At 38.2% G+C, this 24641-nt stretch overlaps 1 protein-coding gene across 1 annotated transcript in view; it reads left to right on the top strand.

The window, feature by feature from the left end:
* The window catches only part of Arms (Ankyrin repeat-rich membrane spanning), a 680132-nt gene that overhangs the window by 266122 nt on the left and 389369 nt on the right, over positions 1-24641 (top strand). The window contains exon 11 of the mRNA XM_090381558.1: positions 10587-10764. Coding sequence (XP_090237684.1) covers positions 10587-10764 — 178 coding nt within the window. The remainder of the gene's footprint in view (positions 1-10586; positions 10765-24641) is intronic.

A 24641-nucleotide genomic window follows, 5' to 3' on the forward strand; every position in this document is an offset into this window, starting at 1 on the left:
CGTTCTGCAGTGGATTGATAATAGTTGCTGCTTACCTTTTTTTTTTATTAGCTTGAACCATGAATGGGAAGAAAACAACACCTTACTCTTTGTGGATGTGCTTAGAAGAAAGTTTTAATAATAGAAAGGACTTACCTTGCTTATTTTTTTCAGAGTGCTGATAAATATAAAGCACACAATTAAAATGTCGTTAATGGTATTATGACTTTTAGCCTCGAGGACAAATAGCATATCAGTTTAACCAAAAAATGGCACCCTATTGTCCTGTACATTGAGAATAGAATGTAATACTAATGCCAACAATAAAAGAAAAGCTAAGGGATATGTACTAAAGTTTTTAAATTTTACTTGTTTTTTAGCATCTCATGTTGGTATTAGTATTACCCTGTGTTTTGAAGTTTGTGATAATATGGTGCTAAAATTAATAATTGTAAGAAATTTTAATTAGTTGTTTTATATTTAAAAAAAAAACAAGGAGATGGATCCTTTCTATTATTAAAAGTATTGCACTTCAAGGTACATTAGATCCCGTTGTCTTTTTATTAAATACTTGCAAAGAAAGATAAAATTGGAATCGCCAGACGTGGGAGAGTAATGTATCATTCCATTCCATACTGAAATTCAAAATCACAGCAACAGTTTTAAACTTCCATTCTATCACCCACCAGCATACCCCCCACCACCATCAAGGCTGAAACAGTGAAGGGATCTGACCCTGAGGGCCATGTTATTCTCCTACTCATATGTGCTGTGGCCCAGTTTGTTGGCAACATTTTTCTCAAATGGAATCACAGCAACGAATATTTAGTAGAGTTCCACCTTTATATAAGCAGTGTATTCCTGAACATTAACAAACCTTGAACTGGAAGAAAAGAACACCCTCCTCTTCTTGGATGTGCATGTGAAGAAAGATGAATTTGGAATAACCACCAAATCTGCTGGCACAGAAAGGCTGACATAATGGAGGAGCTGAGGGCCCTACAGAGGTGAGCTGCAGCCCTCAGAAGCCAGGATCAGAGCTGTACTGGTTAAAAATACCTTCCAGAGAACAATTTCAGAAACATTTTTTACATTGAAAAAAATTCCCAACTTCCTCTTCCCCCCCCCCCCTCTGGTGACATGCAAACAGAAGAAACCTGTCCCTTTCTTTTCTTCTTCCCTAGAGGTCTAAAACACCAGGTACTGAATAGTTTGCCATTACCTTAAGCACTATTATGTAGTCTTACCTTTAGCTCAAAGTCAGGCCAAGGAACATTTCAGTGAGGAGAGATCTAGGATTTGATGAATTTGAGGTATTGCTCAAAACATCAAAGGCAGATATTGTGGGGATTTCAGAGACGTGGTGTCACACAGATATAAGGAATGCAGAACTGGAATTTGGGGAGTACAATGTGTACAGAAAGGATAGACAGGGTAGGAAGGGAGGAGGGGTTATACTATTAGTAAAGAAAAGCATAAAATCCAAGGAAGTGAAGCCAATTGACATCGCTGGACAGTGCAGTGTCGAGTCAGTTTGGTGTGACATAAGCATTGGGAGATCAAATTGAGAGTAGGAGTGTACTATAGGCCTAATGACTCTGATGAGTATAATAAGAAACTGTACGGGGAAATAGAGTGGGCCAGTAAATCAGAGAGTCTTATAATGGGGGATTTTAATTTCCCTGATATTGACTGGAATTTGGGGGCTGGTCACTCACACACTAGCAAGGCTTTTGTGGATTTATTGGATGATTGTTTTCTACATCAGCATGTTCGGTAGGCAACTAGAGAGAGTAATACTCTTGATTTGATTATCAGTAGTGATTCTTCATGCATTAAGAATCTGCAGATAAATGAACCACTAGGTGGCAGTGATCACAGTGTTCTGAAGTGGGAGTTACTCAAAGAGGTAACTACCATCAGGGGTAAAGGGAAGGGGTATTGCTTTCGTAAAAGCGACTACGATGGACTGAGACAGTATTTAAATTCTATACAGTGGGATCAACTGATGATGTTACCAACAGCAAATTCAAAATGGGAAGCATTCAAAGAACTTATCTTGAAAGCTACTAGGCTTTACATACCAACTAAGAAATATTGTTCAAGGTTTAGGCCTAAGTGGATGTCAGATGAACTAATGAGACAAATGGCAGAGAAGAAAAATGCATGGGATACATACAAATTAACACGTGACACCGAAGCCTATGATAGATATAAGTTGATCTGTAACCAAGTTACAAAGGAGGTTAGGCAGGCGAAGGCAGATTACGAGAAATCTTTGGCAAGGGATGCAAAGAAAAACAGCAAAGAGTTCTTTACTTATGTAAACTCTAGAAGGAAGGGGACGAATCAGATTGGTCCACTTGATATCGATGCTGCAACTGTTGATGATCCTGCTCAGGTAGTTAACAAACTAAATGAATATTTTGCATCGACAAATGAGGAGTTATTCAGCGAGGGGAATGCCAGAGGTGTATTCAACTCTGGCAGTAAGCTAGATATTCTTGTAATAACTGAGAGTAAAGTGGAGGAGAAATTGTTGAAGATAAACACAAGAAAGGCACCTGGGGTGGATGGTATCTATCCAGTTATATTAAAGGAGGCAGCAATGGAAGTAAGCAAAACCCCTAGCCATAATTATGAGAGCTTCTTTGGACTCAGGGGAGGTACCCATAGAATGGAGATGTGCAAATGTGACCCCAATTCACAAAGGAGGATCAAAGGCTGACACAAGTAATTATAGACCAGTGAGCTTAACTTCTGTTCCAGGAAAATTAATGGAGACACTGGCTAAAGAAGCACTACAGGATCATCTAGACAAGACTTCAGTTATAGCTCGGACACAGCATGGTTTCGTTAAGGGGAAGTCTTCCTGACCAATTTGATTGGATACTATGATGCAGTCACAAAAGAACTGGATGCAGGGAATAACTTTGATATTATATACTTGGATCTTAGAAAGGCTTTTGATACTGTTGCACATGGAAGACTGCTGCACAAATTGGAGCAGTGTGGCATTGGAGGCAAATTGCTGCTGTGGATAAAGGGGTGGTTGAGAGGAAGAAGACAGTGGTAATCAGTGGACACTGCTCATTGTGGACTAATGTTATTAGTGGAGTCCCTCAGGGTTCAGTATTGGGTCCATTATTGTTTTCTGTATTTATAAATAATATTGATGATGGTATATCAAGCGTAATGTCCAAGTTTGCCGACGATACGAAGGTTGGTAGGGTTGTCAAGGACACTACTGACACTATGCTACTGCAACAGGATCTGGAAAGGTTGAACAGATGGGCTGAGAGGTGGCAAATGAAGTTTAACATTGACAAATGTAAAGTAACTACATATGGGAAACAGTAACTCCTGAGCAACATATCAACTCTGTGGTAGTACCCTGACAGTGATAGAGAACGAAAAGCACCTGGTGGTAAGTGTGCAGGCAGATATGAAGTTTTCTGATCAGTGCAGACAAGCGGCAAGAGTAGCTCATGGTGTCTTGTCAATGATATACAGAAATTTTTCTAGCAGGGATAAGGAGGTGACTATTCCTTTGTATAAGGCAATGGTCAGGCCACACCTTGAGTACTGTATACAGGTCTGGAGGCCTCATTTCAAGAAGGATGTAGAGCTGCTGGAATGAGTACAGAGAAAGGCAACAAGATTAGTGAATGGAACAAAGGGTTGCTCTTACGAAGAAAGGCTTAAGTTTTGCAAATTACAGTGTCTGGAGACTAGGCACCGGCCAATTAGCATTAGTAGGGGCATATGATGCAAGAAAGCAAGCTTATGCAGCATCAGCCAAAAAAAAAAAAAACACTCCCATTTCACCCCTCCGTTCGTTCGAAATACTTGTCCAGCTGAGCCTTAAATTTATTTAGGCTATCAACTTCCACAACAAGGGATGGAAGTCTGTTCCACCAACCAACTACCTGCTGGCTAAAGGCAAATTTACGCACATCTATCTTACATCTGTCTTTCCTCAATTTGAATTTAGGTCCTCTCAGGTGATTATTCTGAGCAAGAGGAAGAATCCCATCAGCATTGAGCATGCTCAAACCATTCAAGGCTTTATACACCTCTATCAGATCACCTTGCCGGTGCCTAGTCTCCAGACAATGTAACACTGCCTCGATAGCATCAGCAAATATTCTTGCACCCTTTCTATTTAAGTGTATTCCATCCCTGTAGAAGCAGTCTCTCCTGTTGACAGGTACAGACCAGGCAGAAAAAAATTCTACCCCTTGAGCCTTGCACAATTTTTCTAGGCTCAATTGATTGACAAGGCTCTCAGCATATAGTCAGTTCTCATATAACACGTGTTTACACTACACGAATTCGATCATACACAATTTATAAATAGCGGAACGATATCTATATATAACACAAAATGAATTTACTTATGCATGATTCGCCTTTGTGTTTACAAGAAATGGCAGTCAAACGCAGAATCACCCTAACTGAACGCAACACGATAGGAATGAAGAGAAGATTCTGAAAATGTATTTGTTTTTTATATCAGTGAAGGGGAAACACATTTCACCATAATAACGTAAAAACCAACATAATTTCAGCTATCGGTATAATCGCAAATGCAATTAGTTCGAGTTACTACCAGTTTATAACAGATTCCACTAGCAGAAACGCAACTGGAAATTGTTTTTATTGTTTTATGGTAATAATCCCCAGAAATGTGCTTTAGTAAAATGTGAGGTGTTAATCTCTGTCTTTACAGTGTTGTTTATTCAGTTCCTACACGCGCGCAGCTTTGTTTATGTGTATCAAGAATGCCTCCTCGTTTTGTAATTGTGCTTTATTCCCTAAAAATGAGTAAAATACTTAATTAAAAGGTGTGAAAAGGAAGCGTCCTGGTGAAGACACTGCAGATTCAGAGAGAAAAAGAAAAGCAATATCGATAAACAGAGGCGGACTGGATCAAAAATTCTTACCCGGGAAAATTTACAGTGGCCTCATACTATGGTTTAAGGCCAAAATCACACCAGCCACCGGGGTTTCTCCAGTAAGGCTTATGGCCAGTCCGCCTCTGTCGATAGAGAAAAAATATGAAATTGTGAAGTGCTTTGAGCGAAATGAAAGACCATGTGATATTGCACGTGCTACAGGCCTAAATGAGGCAACGCCGAGAATTACAAAGAATGCAGAGAAAATAAAAAACTTTCATAGCAGGAACAACTCAAAGTGTAATTAAAATCCATTAGGTTAAGACACAAAGAAATGGAAAAGATGGAATGGCTGTCATCTGTTTGGATAGAAAATCGAACAAAAAACAAGTTTAGTTACGATAGAAGCAAAAGCATATGCAATATTTTATTATGTAATAGTCGTAATTAAATACTTATATATTTTATTATGATTATTTATTGTATTTGGTTACAAACGTGTGTTCAACCTTGGGTGGTCGGCACCTAACCCTATTTTTCGCATAAGGCCTGTTGTTTATATTGCACAATTTTGCATTGCACGAGGGTTCTAGGAACACAACTATCGTGCTATATGATGACTGACTGTACTCGCTCCTATCATGACTGGGCAGAATTGCCGACACTTTCGAATCAACCCTAATTCACTGCTTTTTTTCAACAATGACCTGTACTTGTTAAGTAATTCTGCTGGTCTCCTACTCTTAATATCATTAGTGCCAACGTGTACAACTATATCACCTTTTGTACCCTTAAAAGATGATATCCGCTCTACAACGTCATCAACCTTTGCCTCTGGCAGATATACCCTGGTCCTGTTCCACCTATCCTTTTTACAAAGCATGTTCCCTGTTTCCCTGATGAGTCACCAACAACTATTAGTTCCTGTGGGACCAGCACATTCTGCCTTGGGGGTTGCCGCTGTGTTGCTTGATGACCAAGTGCAAGCTCTGGCATTGATGTGGGCAGCTGAGATCTTGATGGGCCCCTCAATTTAGATCCTTCGAGGGATCTCCTCCTTCAAGTTCTCATATAGGCCCATAACAACGCTGAGTTTTCGCCTGATTTTGCTACACTCCTTGCATCGCGCGCGCGCACACACACACACACACAAAGACATCCCCGATGGCAATATCATGTCCCGTACCCGATTGCTCCACAAACATCATGCAAGCAGTGCATTTTAAAAGGCTGTGATTCAGAGGACAACTCTCCCCCCCCCCCCCTCAGTTCTCCTCTGAGCCACAGCACTCCCATTAGTTTGAGCCTGTTGCTCTGGTCTGAGTCATGATTTTGATATAATTTTAATAAAATTTCAATTTCAGTACAAAAGAATAACCCTCAACTTGTATCCCAACACAATTATAGCGCTATATATATTTTTCAGTATCAAATATTTTCTACGAGTTCCGTTTATATGACTTCCGTATCAAGTTATGTATTAATTAATTATGTTACGTTTGTAAACTAAGTCGTTATATGTATTTAGTTAAAAGTACAATTTAATATTGACAACGAAGTTTAACAAAATTAATATATTTTACTGATTAATTGACAATATTATATTATATACTGTACTATACTTACTAACGCTATCTAGTTTGGGATATAACGTATCGTATAACAAAGGTGGCAAGTTACGAACGGTAAATCTACGGACACTTAAAGTATTAATTAACTTCCAAATCTCCCTGTCTCAATTTAGAATAGACTAACGATCCCGACTAGGTCTATAAGCTACTTATAGAAAATAATTTTATGTAACAATTGGTCAATACCCGGGAAATATGGCTTAAAAACTTCTCGTTCAGCAGAGATGCAACTTGTAACACGTGAATTTTGATACCCTTACCGATACTTTTATGCAATTACAAGGCCGAGTAAAGAATAAATACACCAGATTAATCAGAAAATCACAAAATAATGCTATACTACTAAATTTAAATCAAAAGTTTTAGAAAAACAATTTCAAATCAATAAATAAGAAAATCCACTTAGCTGCTTTGAACACATCTGGCTCCCACTATCCTCGTCAACAGACCCCATCTATATGTTTTTATAGATATTCTGTGACAATAACTTAGAGTAATATAAGTGACAAAGTAGAAGATATGTGATTATTTGATCAACAAGTCAGCTGCTGATTAGATTGCTAAAAACGTGTCGTGCTATTTCTTAAAAGCAAAAAGAAAATAATCATACAAGGCAAAGGTGCTTGACAATTCGCTATTGAACTGGCAGTGATACTTCACAATATTTTATTCGTAGTGAACTACAAAGTAGTATAATGAATGGCATCGATTTAATTGTGTCTCATATTGTGACTACCTTCACAATGAGTTACCATGATTTTGCAATACCTCGAATAAGTAACGCTTCACTAATAGAGAAGACTATTATTACTTACTCTCAGCAGATACCGCCACCCAGACGGTACAATTTCAAGGTTTATTGGACTATCATCGGTGGTACATTATTGGTGGTACCTACCTGCTCATTGACATATCCACTGTTCTTGACCTTATAAAATAGCTACTGTTATTTTGATTTTTTTTAAATTATGAAAAGAAGGAGGAGAGGGAGGACTATCATTTCCTTTTGTGAGTTTGAACTAGCAGAATTGAAACTGTACAGTAAATTTTTTGGTCCTTCAGGCTGTCACAGACATTCTCTCAGATATGCCAGACAAGCTGTGCTTGCTATCTGGGAGTCTAAAATGCTGATGGAACTGATATTTGGGTGATACTCAAGCCAAGTGGATCCAATTTTGGCGAAGTCCGGAAGGCTGAGACAGCCAATTCCTCTGCTTGCACCTTTATGATGGTGGGACTGTTAGTAATCCTGGGTATAACCCCTATGCACAAGCACATTGTGGGTGACCACTCAGGTGTGAACCAACGTAAGCAGGGGTCAAGGTGCGTGCCCACACCACACGGAGGAATGCCACCCCTCTGTGTTACCAGGCAGTACTAGGTGGTAGATGACTCTCATCAACTGGTGCAGTACCACCACTTTGCTTATTGGAGGCTTTAAGTGGTGGAAACCACATTTAGTCTCCAGGCTAAGTTCCGGTCAACCCTCCTCCATATATTCCATCATGCAGTATGATATGTCTTTTGAGTTTGTGATGAACACCATGGCAAGATTCAAACTTCCTTACATTTTGAGGGTACAGCTCTAAAACGGTGTTTGCAGGGCGGCTGCTAGTTAGTACACCAGACCGAACCTATTGGTAACGCTCTAGGAAGACATGATGACAGATGGACTAAGAAAATAATAGAATGGTACCCAAGAGGAGCTAGAAGAAAACCTGGAAGACAAAGTCGGAGATGGATAGATGAAATTCATGAGTTTTTGGGTAGTAAATGGATGGCCAGTGCTCAAAACAGAAGGAACTGGAAAGTTGCTGGAGAGGCCTTCATCCTGCAGTGGATTGAAAATGGCTGATGATGATGATGATGACCTCTTTTGTTTGGGGTTTTCTTAAAAAAAAAATGCAGTTAATTTTCATAGCAGAAAGAACTGCCCATTTACTTGGGTTTATTTTGCTATTACACTATTTCTAAAAAGTGGCAAAAGATTAACTCCATTTTTAAACTTTGGATACCTGAAGGATACCTGACTGATTAGGAGGAGATACATCAAACATTGTGTTATTACCTTAGTGTCACATTCTGTTAATTAAGTCTGTCAGACCATCAGGTGGTTTTTATTGTTACTTTTAATATTTGAATGGTTTTACATTTTGAGCATTCTAGTGTGATCTGTTTTTAGAGATATGCTGCTAAGGTGGTTGATAAACTACAACTTGCCAGATCTTTAAAATTATCCAGTATCCACCACACCATTGCTGAATGATTATAGGGAAAGTTGAGGAGAAAGAGGTAGTGCATAGAACCAAGGGACTGTCAGCAGTGGTGTATTCGGGCCGGAATGCACTGGAACAACATTCCGGTATTTTTTTCAAAATGACATAATAGAAAATGTCATAATAGATAATAGAAAATCATGAAATTTATACATCTAATATTATGAAACAATGGAATAACCAAAGGAGAGGGAGAAATATCTATTTATTTAAGCTTTATTTGCTACTAAAAATATATATTAATAGTAATCTTTAAAAATAATAGATTCCTTTAAAAAGTTATTTAAAAACAAAAATATAAATTTCGCAATGAAACTTGAACATTTCTTACTAAAGTACAATGTGTTAGATAAAGCGATCCATCAAATGAGATATACTGTGATTTGTGCGAATGCTGCATTTTGATTCACCATGAATTAAATGCTAGAACTGGTTGTTCTATGAACCATGAGTATGAAGTCTGATTCAGTTAGTGTACAGTCGATGTGGCGTTATCATGTGGTCTTCTGGAGAACGAGCGTTCCGGTACTATTTTTTTTTTAGCAATACACCTCCGTCTGTCAGAATTTCTGGAACATGTTGTTAACAGAGGTAATAATTGTGGTATAACCGTGTTTTAATTTGCAATTATTTCTTAATGAAATAACTTCAAAGGAAATGACTCTTTTAAAGTTAATCAAATATCCTTTTAAGTATCCCCTGAACATGCAAAAGTGAGCTTTATTTTAGCTACGTTTCAAAAATATATCACCTTTTGTTGAAACACTACTTTAAATGCAAATATTAGAGTTGATTACAGCAATAAAATTTATATAGCATTAGCATTAGTAGAGGCATTTGATGCAAGAAAGCAAGCTTATGCAGCATCAGCCAAAAAAAAAAAAAAAAAAACCCACTGCTACTTCACCCCTCTGTTCGTTCAAAATACCTGTCCAGCTGAGCCTTCAACTTATTTAGGCTATCAACCTCCACTACAAGGGATGGAAGTCTGTTCCACCAACCAACCACCCGCTGGCTAAAGGCAAATTTCCGCATGTCTATCCTACATCTGTCTTTCCTCAATTTGAATTTATGCCCTCTCAGGTGATTATTCTGAGCAAGAGGCAAAGTGCCATCAGCATTGAGCATGCTCAAACCATTCAAGGCTTTATACACCTCTATCAGATCACCTCGCCGGTGCCTAGTCTCCAGACACTGTAATTTGCAAAACTTAAGCCTTTCTTCGTAAGAGCACCCCTTTGTTCCATTCACTAATCTTGTTGCCCTTCTCTGTACTCATTCCAGCAGCTCTACATCCTTCTGAAATGAGGCCTCCAGACCTGTATACAGTACTCTAGGTGTGGCCTGACCATTGCCTTATACAATGGAATAATCACCTCCTTATCCCTGCTGGAAAAATTCCTGTATATCATTGACAATACTCCATGAGCTACTCTTGCAGCCCGTCTGCACTGCTCAGAGAACTTCATGTGTGCCTGCACAACCACCCCCAAGTCCCTTTCATTCTCTACCACTGTCAGTGTAGTACCACAGAGCATTATTCATGTGCAGTTACTCATAGGTTTATTGCTCATGTAGTACAGGGGAAAAAAAAAACTTTGTTGATTTTGTAATCTTATCTCACATTTAATGATTCCACAGATTTCTGAATTATTTATTTTTAAAGCAAGTATGATGATTCTTTTTCAGACTATTTTGATATCTTTTTTAAAGTTACCTTGGTTAGTGATTTTAAATACTGCTTATGTTTATGAAAATAACATATCTATATAGTGGTAACACATTTATTTTGTTATTATTAGAAGGGTGATACAGCACTTCATATAGCTATGAGGGCAAGAAGTAAAGCTATTGTGGAAATTCTTTTAAGGAACCCCAAAAATAGTCAGTTGCTATATAGACCAAACAGAGCTGGGGAAACTCCATATAACATTGATACAAGTCATCAAAAGAGCATTTTAGCCCAAATATTTGGAGCCCGTAAGTATCTTAAAGGGTTGTATGCAAATAACTATTTATTATTTTTTACACTTGCATTTTTTTTTTACATCCATCTTGAGTGGACAGATTTTCATGAAATTACTTTTAGAAAGATTTATCATGCTGTCCCAAATTTTGTTAAAATTGGATCAATATTAATTCGGCAGTTGCTATTATTATTTTATTCATGTATTATCACACATAGATTATCCATATAGTAAAGCTGAAATGCTGGACTTATTTTGTTTCAGTGGTGCTGATTGGAGGACTTAATGAATGTGCAATATGGTGGATGCACAGAAAGAAAGAAAAATGCTTTATTTAAACACTACACATATAACGCAATTGCTTTTTGAAGAGTGTGATTTTTTTGTTATTAGTCTGAATTATTATGTGTTAGCTGCCAGTATAACAAATATTGTTATAATGAAATTATTAGTCTAATGAATTTTTTTCTAATATTTTGCAAAATATTTATAATAATTGAATAAAATGAATTTCAATAAAATGAATTTCAACAAACTAAATAAAATTTCAGTATAAGAAACATCTGGATTGCCTTCCATAAACTTTTTTACTTGTAATGAAAAATTGTCTGAGAAATAATATTGTATAGACAAACTCAGTGCAATGGATTGATGCTCAAAAATGATGGCAGAATCATAATTTGTTAATCAAAGTATGTATCAATGTACTTTGATAAACTTTAACTTTGTTCGAATTGCTAATGTGTGATTAGCAGTGAACATACTGCTTTGGTTGTTTTTCTTGAAAGAAATTGTGCGAACTATCATGAAAGTTGGATTCCTTTAATTACTGTTTTTTGCCATTATTTTAACAAACTTCTTTTTGTTTTGAATGTTGTTTAGAAGATTTCTGTGTAAGTACTCTACTGTGTGAATGAGAGAAATGCCAACAATTTTGATTGGAAAGAAAATAATCGAGAAACCTTAGGTCTGGAAAGGAAAAAAACAAAATTGCAAGGAAGTTCAGAATCACTTCTTCAAATTTATTAACAGTCGTAAAAGAACACAACAAAATTAATGACAAAATAAAAGATGATACCTTGGAACCAAAATGAATAAAAAAATTATGATCCCACTATACTGGAAATCTTCAAAACAAGGCTTTTCTTTGTTGGCTTCGAGATTTTTATCCAAGAAATATCCCTGTCGGTGGTCTAATAATCAATCAAAAAGCTCTGAATCCAGCAAAATTGATTGACACAATAAGTGAAGCAAGAAAGCAAACATCGATCATACGAGTTAGTGCCATTGCATCATTTTAATATGCAGCAGCCTACTAAAATAGTACATAATTGGCATCACTTAAGTATATCTCATATTGTGAATACCTTTGCAATGAGTTGCCATGATATTGCACTACCTTGAATAAGTAAATGCTTCTCCAATGGAGAAGACTATTGTTACTTATTCTCAGCAGATACCACCACCCAGACGGCACCATTTTGAAGCTTGTTGGCTTCTACCCAGTGGGTGGGTGGGCAGGTACCCACCCACTGAGGTGATAACCAGTCTGATAACTAGTTGCACACCATCAGGCATTTCTCATATTGTGGAGTTATACTTCACAACTGGGTTGTCATCATTGCAATACCAGGGTACCTGCCCACCCACCGAAGAGAAACCAACAAGCTTTGAAACGGTGCCATCTGTGTGGTGGTGGTATCTGCTGAGAATAAATAACAATAGTCTTCTCCACTGGTGAAGTGTTATTTATTTGAGGTAGTACAATACCATGGCAACTCGTTATGAAGGCAGTCACAATATGAGATGTAACCAAAACAATACCAGTTTAATTAATTAATTTAGGTAGATAGCTATGTTAAAATGATGCAGTTCCACTAACCTACATATTAGTCATTCTACCTCGTAGCATGAGGCCTTTGCCCTTAAATACTTTATAAATTTCATTAATTATTAAATTCTATAAACAAAATCATGACCCAGACTAGAGCAGAAAAGCAATGAGCACAAAGTAACGGTAGTACAGTGGCTCAAGGGGGAATTGAAGGGGTGATTCTTCAATGCATCACAGTCCAAAAAAATGTGCAAATGTGAAATGTTTACATGATCTAGCCAAAGAGGATGTTTTTGTGTGTGCTAGGTGCAGAGACTGAAGAAATTAGGCGGCAACTCAGTGTTCTAATGGATATCTGAGAGTTTTAAGGTGTAGGATAATGCCCTTGAAGAAATTAATATGGCGGGCCCATCAAGCTCTCAGCTGCCCAACTCAATGCCAGAGCTCACTCCTATGTATCAGGCATCACAGCGGTAATCTGGAAGGCAGAATGTGCTGGTCTCACATGAGCTAGTTATTGTCAGTAACTCTATTGACAGGACATATATTATGCAAAAAGGATAGGTGGAACAGGACCAGGGTATATCTGCCAGGGTAAAAGTTGATGACGTTGTAGAGCAGATATCTTTTAAGGACACAAAAGATCATATTGTTGTACATGTTGGCACTAATGACCTTAAGAGTAAGAGATTTGTAGATTTACTTAACAAGTACAGGTCAATGTTGAAAAAAAGTTGCGAGTTAGGGGGGTTAAATTTGAAAGTGTGTGCAATTCTGCCCAGACACGATAGGAGGAGTATATGATGAGAGCCTTGTCAATCAATTTGGCCCTGGAGAGATTCTGCAAGGCTCACAGCATAGAATTTTTTTCCAGCATGGTCTGTGCTTGCTAACAAGAGAGACTGCTTCGACAGAGATGGGGTACACTTAAATAAAAAGGGTGCAAAAATATTTGCTGATGGTATCCAGGCGGGTCAGAAAACTGCTTAGATGGGTCAGAAAACTACTAGCTTGGAGGGTTCACAGACCAAAAGATTAACATTAGCCGCAAGCAGAGGAGAAAGCAATTCTTGCACTGGGGATTTCAAGAGCTGTTGTGAGTCATCATAGAGAATGCTAGAAGTATAGTAAATAAATTTGATGAATTTGAAGTGCTGATCAAGACATCAAAGGCAGATATTGTTGGGATATCAGAGACACGGTGCCACACAAATATAAGCAGTGCAGAATTGGAATTTGGGAAGTACTGTGTGTGTGTGTGTGTGTGTGTGTGTGTGTGTGTGTGTACAGAAAGGATAGACTGGATAGGAATAGAGGAGGGGTTATGCTGTAAGTTAAGAAACATAAAATCTAAAGAAGTGCATCCAGTTGATATGGGTGGACAGAGCTATGTTGAGTCAGTTTGGTTGACATAAGCACTGGTAAAGAGAAAATGAGAGTAGGAGTGTGTTATAGGTCTAATGACTCTGATGAGTATAACAAACAGTTGAGCAGAGAAATAGATTGAGCCAGTAAATTAGTCTTGTAATGGGGGATTTTAACTTTCCAGATATTGACTGGAACTTATGGGTTGATCACTCCCATGCTAGCAAGACCTTTGCGGATTTATTGGAGGATTGTTTTCTACAGCAACATGATCGAGGGGGCAACCAGAGGGAATAACATTCTTGATCTGTATTATTAGAAGTGATTATTCATGCCTTTAGAATTTGCAGATAAAGGAACCAACTAGGTGATAGTGATCACAGCATACTGATGTGGGTTTACTTAAAAATGTTACTACCATCAAGGGTAAAGGGAAGGATTTTTGTTTTCATAAAGATGACTACAGTAGTCTCGTACAGTTTTTAAACTCTGCACTGTGGGATCAACTGATGATGTCTAGAACAGCGAAATCTAAATGGCAAGCCTTCAAGGAATTCATCTCGGAAGCTACTAGGCTTTTCATACAAATTAAGAAATACTGTTGAAGATTTAGACCTAAATGGATGTCAGATGAACTAATGAGGCTTGTGGCAGAGAATAAAAATGTGTGGGATGCATAAAAATTATCCGGTGACACAGAAGCCTATAGCAGATATAAGGTAGTCTGTAATCAAGTCAAAAAGGAGATTAGGCAAGCGAAGGCTGATTACGAGAAATCCTTGGCAAAGCATACAAAGAAAAACGTCTTCTTAACTTATGTAAATTCTAGAAGAAAGGGGATGAATCAGATTGATCCACTTGATGTTGGTGGTTTGACTGTTGATGATCCTACTGAGATAGCTGATATAAACTGAATCAGTATTTTGCAACTACATTCAGACATGAGGAATTCTGTAAGGAAAGAGAGGACAGAAGTTTACTAAACTCTAACAGGCAGCTTAATGATTTTGTAATAACAGATTAGTGGAGGAGAAATTGTTGAAGGTAAACATAAAAAAAAAAAAAAAAAAATGGCACTTAGGTCAAACGGAATCTATCCAGTTATATTGATGGAGGCAGAGAGGGAAGTTAGCAAACCCTTAGCCATAATTATGAGAACATCCTTAGACTCAGGGGAGGTCCCCATGGACTGGATATGTGCAAATATATCCCCAATTCGCAAAGGGCATTTGAAGGGTGACACAAATAATTATAGATCTGTTAGTTTAACTTCTGTTCCGGGGAAAATAAAGGAATCACTGGTTAAAGAAGTGATGCAAGATCACCTTGACAAGACTGCAGTAATAGTTTAGACAGAGCATGGGTTTGTTAAGGGAAAGTCTTGTCTAACTAATTTGATTGGATACTATGATGTAGTCACAAAAGAACTGGATGCAAAAAATAATTTTGATATCATATACTTGGATTTAAGGAAAGCTTTTGATTCTGTTGCTGATGGAAGACTGCTTAACAAATTGGAGCAGTATGGCATTAAGAGCAGATTGCTGCAATGGATAAAGGGATTTAAAATTGAGTGGGAGACAAGAAGAGAGTGGTAATAAATGGACACTGCTCTACATGGACTAATGTTATTAGAGGAGTTTCCCAGGGTTCGTTGATCTGCCTATTGTTGTTTTGTGTGTTTATCAATGATATCGATGAAGGTGTATTAGGCTTAATGTACAAGTTTGCAGATGATACAAAGGTTGGCAGGGTTGTTAATGACAGTAAAGACAGTATGCTATTGTAACAGGATCTAGAAACGTTAGGCAAATGTGCAAAGAAGTGGTAACTAAAATTTAACGACAAATGCAAAGTACTGCATATGGGTAGCAGTAACCCAAGAGAAATGTACCAACTGTGTGGTACTACACTGAGGGAGGTGGAGAATGAAAAAGAACTGGGGGTTATTGTGCAGTAAGATCTCTGAGCAGTGCAGACGGGCTGCCAGAGAAGGTCACGGAGTTTTGTCAATGATATATAGGAATTTTGCTAGCAGAAACAAGGAGATGATTATTCCCTTTTTTAAGGCAACACTTTGAGTGCTGCATACAGGTCTGGAGGCCTTATTTTAGGAAGGATGTGGAGTTGTTAGAACGAGTGCAGAGAAGGGCTACAAGATGTTTTTTTTTTTTTTTTTTTTTTTTTTTATGTGAATCTCAAACACGAGAGGTATTAGAACCTATAGTACTTAGTACCATGCTTGGGTTGGAGGTTGAGAAGATGAAAGAAGATATTTGTTGACATTGCACTTAAACTTCTGTAGATTGTAATTTTCAGGAAATACGTATGAAGGAAGGTTGTTCCAGAAAACGGCAGTTGAATGAATAAATGAGGAAGATGAAAAGTTGGTTCTGTGGGTTTGAAGTTGGACAGTAAATGGATGTTGGCTGGTGGCGGCACGTATTCGGACTGTTTTGAAAGAGAGAGAGGGAATTATAGAAGCCAATCCAGAAGAACAGTGCCCATGGAAGTATCTGTAGAAGCGGCATGCAGCAGAAACAGTACATCTATGAGAAAGCGAGTGGAGAGAGAGACTCTGTTAGAGATGAATCATTAATTAACCTAACTGCCCTCTTCTGAATGGAACCAAGAGGCCTGAGAGAGGTTTTGGGGGCACCACCCCAGATGTGGGAACAATATTCCATGGCAGGTCGGATTTGCGATTTATACAGAGTGAGCAGCTGTTTGGAAGAAAAGTAACGCCGAGAGCAAAAGAGAAAACCAAGTTTTTTAGATGCAGAGGAAGCAATATTTGTAATGTGCTTGTGCCAAGAGAGATTAGAAGTCAGGGTAATCCCCAAAAGAGATATATCATTTTGCCTAGAAATCGGAGTGTCACTAAACATAAGCATAGGAGCAGAAGAATCCTTTTTGCGAGATATAAGACAAGACTGAGTTTTAGAAGGGTTGAAATCAACTAAGTTGTCTTTGCCCCACTGGTGAATTACCTGAAGATCAGCATTTAAGGAATTGGTAGCAGATTTTCGAGAAGTTGAAGCTGATTGAGCAGGACAAGGTTTCTCAAAATGGAAAGTGGAATGCGATGTGCTATCATCACCAAAACTATGGATAGGATTTCCAGTCAATGGAAGAAGGTCATTAATATACAAGAGGAAAAGAGTGGGGGAAGGAACTGAACCTTGGGGGACACCGGCATTAGTGGAGAAGTTAGAAGACAGAGAGCCATCTACCATCACCCTCAGTGAACGATCAGAGAGAAAACTGGATAACCAATTACTAAAAACAGTTGGCAAACCATAAGATGGAAGCTTGTTTAGAAGACCTTTATGCCAAACATGATCAAAAGTCTTTGAGATGTCAAGAGCAACTACTTGTGTTTCACCGAACCTTTCCATTGAATTAGTCCATAAATGGGTAACATAAGCCAGAATATCACTAGTGGATCAACAATGACGGAATCCATACTGGTGATCATTGATCAGATGGAAGGTTTCTAGGTAGTTTGAGTTGGCGGTTAATTGATTTCTCCATTACTTTAGAAAGAGTAGGAGTAATGGCAATGGGACGATAATTGGATGGGAGGGATTTGTCACCCTTTTTAGAAACTGGCTGGATATGAGCAAATTTTCAACAGAAGGAAAAACACCTTTGGAATAAGAAAGTGAAAAAAGGCGACAAAGAATAGGAGTAAGTTCAGGAGCACAGGTTTTGAGAACAAGTGGAGAAATACCATCAGGACCTGGAGCTTCCTTAGCATCGAGATTCATCAAAATCCTTCTGATATCCTTTTGACGGAAGACCACAGGAGGCATTGAATGGAGCATGTTGGGAATGGTGGGAGGTGTTTTACCAAGATCATTAATGCATCGGCTGGAAGAAAAATGGGATGTTAGCAGGTCAGCTTTATCCTTGGCTGAAGTGACAACAGAACCATCTGGTTTGGACAGAGGTGGGAGCAGAGATGGGCAAAAGTTGCAGCCAATAGCTTTGGCAAGAGATCAGAATTCTCGGCTACCATTAGGGCAAGAAGCAAGTTTTCTACTCTTAGCCTGTTCAAACTCTAGTTTGGACTGATTAATAACTGCTTTACAATTGTTGCGAGCTTTGGTGTGTAGGCAGAAAATGAAACTGAAGACTTAGAAACAAGCCAATTACGATATGCAACATTCTTCTCTTGAACAGCCTTAGCACATTTATTGAAAAAACATGGGTTTAGATAAAAGACGAGATTTTAAAGTGGAGTGTGGGATAAAGGATTCCATTCCTGCAAGAATAATTTCACTGACACGATCTGAGAAAACGTTGACATCAGAAGTTTTGAAACAGTAATCCGAAAAAGGAAAAAAAGAAAAGAAGTCTTGCAGGTCATCCCATTTTCATTCTTGTAATGCCAAACAACATGAATTTGGGAATAGCCATGAGATAAAGCTTCCATTGGAGAAGCGCCAATCACCAAGTTGTGATCTGAAGTGCCTAAAGGACCTCTCACTGCGACCGTGTACTTAGAAGGGTTGTTTATGAGAAAGAGATCAAGCGTATTGGCTGTATGATTAGGATTGTCCGGTATTCTTGTAGGTAAATGAACATTCTGTGCTAAGTCATTAGTAATTGCAAAAGCTTTAGCATCTCGACCTGCTGGGTCGGTGTGACTAGAAAACGGAAGCCAGCTGGAGTTCTGAAAATTAAAATCGCCAAGGAAAATTACCTCGCTGTTAGGAAAGTTGGACTGGAGAAAGTCAAGTTGCAAAGAGAGGAAGTCAAAGAGCTCCGAGTGATTAGTGGAGTTGGGAGAACGGTAGAGACAACAGATGAATTTGACACAATGAGGTAGAGAGATTTTGAGCCAGAGAAGCTCAAAGAGAGGAGATTCCAAATTGCCAAGTCTCTGACAGGTAATATCAGAACGAACATATGCACAAGTACCACCTTTGAGGTGAAGGAGTTATACAGCAAATAATTTGGGCATCTCAGATGAGCAGTAGTTGAATCAACCGATAACTGAGATTCTGTCAGAAAAAGTACATGGGGTTTGGCAGACTGCAAGTGGAAATGGACATCATTGAGATTAGAATTGAGACTATGTATATTTGTGAAATGAATTAGGAAGTCCTTGGGAGGTTTAGATCTTTTCACTGATAAGCTTGCTCTATTATTTTGACAATTCATGGTGTATTAAATAGTAAGAAAAAGTGGGTGGGACATGCTGTATGAAGTAATGAAATTTTTGGACATGGCGTACACGTGGTAAGAATATGCTGAGATCCTTGACATAACGTGGCCTCGACAATGCTCACCGCATACACACTACTCGGACGCCTTCCAGTCAGTATCTGGCTGAGTAGAGGTAGCAAGATTATACACTAGCTGATCCGGAAGCCTCCTAGAGAGTTACCAATAGGTTCGGTCCGGTGTACTAACTAGTGGCTGGCCTGCGAACACCGTTTTTGAGCTGTACCCTCGAAATGTAAGGAATATTGGATCTCGCCACAATGTTCATCATAACCTCAAAAGTCATCAATCATACTGCATGATGGAAGAGATAGGAAAGGGTTGACCGGAACTTAGCTCTAGAGACTAAACATGGGTTCAACCACTTCAAGCCTCCAATAAGCAAAGTGGTGGTATTTCACCGGTTGATAATAGTCATCTACCACTTAGTACTGCCTGGTAACATAGAGGGGCAGCATTCCTCCATGTGGTGTGGGCGCCACACCTCGACCCCTGCTTACGTTGGTTCACACCTGGGTAGTCACCCACCATGTATTTGTGTATGGAGGTTATACTCAGGATTACTAACAGTCCCACCATCGTGAAGGTGCAAGCAGAGGGTTTGGCTGTCACAGATTGGCGCTCTTGCCAAGAGCGGCTTAAGTTCTTCAAGTTGCAGCATCTGATAGGCACCTGTGAGGTGATCTGATTGAGGTGTACAAGGCCTTGAATGGTTTGATCAGTCTCAATGCTGATGGGACTTCTGCTTGCTCAGATTAAGAACTTAAGTGGGCATAGATTCAAATTGAGGAAAGCCAGTTGTAGAATAGATGTATGGAAGTTTGCCTTCAGCCAGCGGGTAGTTATTGCTGGAACGTAGTTCCATCCGTGTTGTTGTGGAAGTTGATAGCTTAAATAAATTTAAGGCTGAATTAGAGAAACATTTGGAGTGACCAGGTGGGTGAAATGTGAAGGTGCTTTTTTTTTTTTTTTTTTTGTGTGTTTGGTGCTATATAATTTTTCTCTCTTGCATTATGCTTCAACTAATGCTAATGGTTATATTTTACAGCCACTGCTTCAGTGACTGTTAAGACAGCATAACTGGTAAATTCTAGGGACTTCATTTACATAGTGTTGTTAATGATTACAAATTTCTTACCTTTAATAATTAGCCTTTAGTAGTAGTAGTAGTAGTGGCATGTGATGCAAGAAAGCAAATGTATGAGCTTATGCAGCATCAGCCAAAAAAAAAAAAAAAAAAAAAAAATCATATCAATTATATATGTGTAATAGATCCCGAGTTAGTTAACAGATTGCTATTAATAGATATCAATGAAAACTTACATTCCTGTAATGTTGTCTTTATGACACCACCAGCATCACATACCAAGACGGTGACTTATAAATAATTATATTTATATGTTCCATTCTAGTGAATGGGTTAGTACCAATGCACCATGTTTTGTTCATAGTGAACTGCTGAACTAGACAATTAGCATAATTTTAATTGTATCTCATATTGTGAATATACCTTCACAACGTGTTAGCATTAGTAGAGCATATAATGCAAGCAAGCAAGCTTATATATATATATATATATATATATATATATATATATTTATATATATAAATAAAAAAAAAACCCTTCCCATTTCACCCATCCATTCACTCCAAAAGTTTGCCTAGGTCAGCCTTGAATTTATTTAAGCTGTCAACTTCCACAATGACAGATAGAAGTTTGTTCCAGCGATCTGGCCAAAGGCAAATTTCTGCACATCTATTCTTCAACTGTCTTTCCTCAACTTGAATTTATGACCACTCAGATGCAGAATCTGAGCAAGAAGAAGACTCCCATCAGCGTTGGGCTTGCTAAAACTATTCCAGGCCTTATACACCTCAATCGAATCACCTTGCAGTTGCCTCTTCTCCAGACTCTGCAATTAGCAGAACTTAAGCCTTTCTTGGTAAGAGCAAACTTTTGTTCCAATCACTAATCTCATTGCCCTTCTCTGTACTTGTTCCAGCAGCTCTGCATCTCTCCTAAAATGAGGCCTCCAGACTTGTATGCAGTGCTCAAGGTGTGACCATTGGCTTATACAAGGGGAAAATTACCTCTTTATTCCTGCTACCAAAATTCCTATATATCATTGACAAGACCCCATGAGCTACTCTTGCAGCCTTTTTTGCACTGCTCAGAAAACTTCATATCTGACTGCACAAATCCCCCCCAGGTCTTTTTTATTCTCCACTACCCTGAGTGTCTGGGTAGTTGTATCCACCGAGAATAAGTAACATTAGTCTTCTCCATTGGTGAAGCGTTACTTATTAAAGGTAGTGCAATACAATCGAAACTCGTTGTGAAGGTATTCACAATATGAGATATACTAAAATTATGTGAATTCTTAGCTTCTTAATAGTTTGCTGCCTACTAAAATAATACATTTGCACCAACCTGTATGTAAATTAACATTTAATTACATTTTGATAACTGGTTTTAATTTGGATTAAACTGGCGTGTTTTAGTCCAGTTGTTTAAGTGAGTTGTCTAGTTTGGATTTTTTTCCTCTTCTAAAATGAATCTGTAACTGCTCACCAGATCATCCAATTTTGTTTTTAACCCACAGCTCTTTTCAGTGTCCCTGTCCATGTCGGAAACCATTTTTGCCAAAACTTTAATATTCCGTTTTTTATTTCTATATTTAATGCATTTTCAGCAGTCATTCTGGAGAATACTCAGATGAGCATCCTGGGTATTCTCCAGATGAGCTTTACAGAATCCATATCCTATATGCAGAATATCACTCTACAAAAAAAAATTAACCCCTGGGGCTCACATCTGGTGAGTATGGACTTGGCACACCCAGGGTCCTGAACTGGATATCATCATCATTCTTCTCTTTCTTGGCGATTCCTTTCTACTTCTGACTCTCTCTCTCTCTCTCTCTCTCTCTCTCTCTCTCTCTCTCCTCCCTCCCTCTCCAGGTGAATCAGAGGTTTTTTTTTTTTTTTTTTTTTTTTTGGCTGGTGCAGTACTTGCCTCAGGCTTCCTTGCACTATATGGCTAATGATAATAATAAATGCGGCATGGATTCATCTGTGGGAAATATAGTAACCTACTCTCAAAGTCCATTCCATATATTCGTGGGCTACTTTCTGCCATTTTTTTTAAATGACAAAGTGGGTCCATGAATATGTGGAATAAGTGAGTTACATTAGTATTAGTAGTAGCAAATGATGCAAGAATGCAAGCTTATACAGCATCAGCCGAAAAACATTTCTTGGATCTATTATACATGACACTTATACAAGGATCTATTGTACATCACACTTATACAACTGACTAGTACCAGTCAGTTGTGGTTCATAAACAGCCAGATCCTTGTCTTCTCATCATGGTAGAGTGTCAGTGAATTGTTTCCATAGCCAATGTACAGAGTGGTTATGATAAAAGTGAATTATGATTTTCACCATCTGTAGATGGCCATCCATAAATTGCTCAAAGATTTGAAGTAGTTTTTGGAATAGACTGTATTTAGGCAATGCAGAGATAAAAACACAAAGCAATGGAAAAACAAAAGTTACAGAAACTGAAACCAAGGTACATTTATCTGTTATATATATATCTACATGGTGAGAACAAATATAATTTATCTCATCAGGTTACAATATGGAAGGTTATGAAGGTAAAATTTCTCCACATCCCTTTTTATTACATATGTGCTAAAAGTTCAGTACAGCACCCCATGGCATACTTTAGTGAACTCTGTTAGCAATTGACCTTGTGCTTTCCTTCATTTATTCCCTTGTATAAGGCAATGGTTAGGCCACATCTTGAGTACTGTATACAGGTCTGGAGGCCTCATTTCAAGAAGGATGTAGAGCTGCTGGAACGGGTACAGCGAAGGGCAACAAGATTAGTGAATGGAACAAAGGGTTGCTCTTACGAAGAAAGGCTTAAGTTTTGCAAATTACAGAGTCTGGAGACTAGGCACCGGCGAGGTGATCTGATAGAGGTGTATAAGGCTTTGAATGGTTTGAGCATGCTCAATGCCAATGGGATTCTTCATCTTGCTCAGAATAATCAGCTCAGAGGGCATAAATTCAAATTGAGGAAGGACGGATGTCGGATAGATGTGTGGAAATTTGCCTTTGGCCAGCGGGTGGTTGGTTGGTGGAACCGACTTCCATCACTTGTTGTTGAAGTTGATAGCCTAAACAAATTTAAGGCTCAACTGGACAGGTATTTCGAGCGAACGGAGGGGTGAAATGGGAGTGGTTTTTTTTTTTTTTTTTTTTTTGGCTGATGCTGAATAAGCTTGCTTTCTTGCATCATATGCCTCTACTAATGCTAATGTCAGATGGAGACTGAAAATTGACTCGAAAAATCTTGTCCTTGAGATCCTCATAATGAGGGATCACAAGGAATAAGGTATGAACATTATCCTAGTACAATATTACACACCGTATTCATGCATTGGCAAAATGACAACTGTTAATATAGACAGCGTGATCAGAACATCTGGGGATTGAACTAATATTTGGAAAATTAAGAAACTTACCAGCTATTTAAATTGATCTCCTTTCAAGTAGCCTCCTTGACCCTTTACACCAATTCCAATACTTCTGCAATTTCTGAAATCATACCTGATAAGTTTCTTTTGAAATTTCTAATGGTTTCTGTGTTGCATTCTATATGAATCTGTGTTGACTGTATATGAACTTGTAAGGGGACTTTAAGTTGGAAAAGTCAAGGGGGGTGGTGCTAAACCTACTGAGTACAATTGATTTGGGAAACACAGTGATGGAGTTCTTTGTAAGTATTTCTTGAATGGAAAGTACAGAGTGTGTAGCGATATTGTCACCATACAAGTTGATAGCCTAAACCTCAGAAGCACCAATTCTCAGAAACTCCTTTTTTAACCAATTTTCTCTGAATCATATTCACACAATTACCATAGAACTATTTTCTATTATTTCTAGTTTCACTGTTTTGCTATGTGGGACAAATTCATAATGATCAATATCAAAAATTGGCTTGCTTTTTTTTTTTTTTTTTTGGCCTTAGAGAATGTGGACTCTTTCATTCAGAGGACTGAGCCTTTGTGTTTGGCTCATAGCCATACCCAAAATTCATCATCAGTAATGACGGAAGAACTCTGTGTGGATCAGCAGCATGTTGGCAAAAATCTTGATGTGAGAACTCTTCACTGTCTATGATCATCAGTGAGGATGTGAGGCACAAACTTGGATGAACTAAAATTGATTGACATGCTTTAAGCAACAAAGTTCACTGTTGCCTAATCTGTCAGTTTATGTGCATGATTTTTGATGATAATTATATTCAGTAAAATGGAAATTATATTCATACACACGTGAATTGATTTTAACATACTCTTCATCTTAATAAATTGTGTAAAGGCTCATGGGTGATAATTTTGAATAAAATTGTTGAATTTTGTTCACTAATGTATCAGTTAGAA

The sequence above is a fragment of the Mastigoproctus giganteus genome, chromosome 9, assembly GCF_048544385.1.
Source record: "Mastigoproctus giganteus isolate SK-2022 chromosome 9, ASM4854438v1, whole genome shotgun sequence".
Classification (NCBI taxonomy): Eukaryota; Metazoa; Arthropoda; class Arachnida; order Uropygi; family Thelyphonidae; genus Mastigoproctus; species Mastigoproctus giganteus.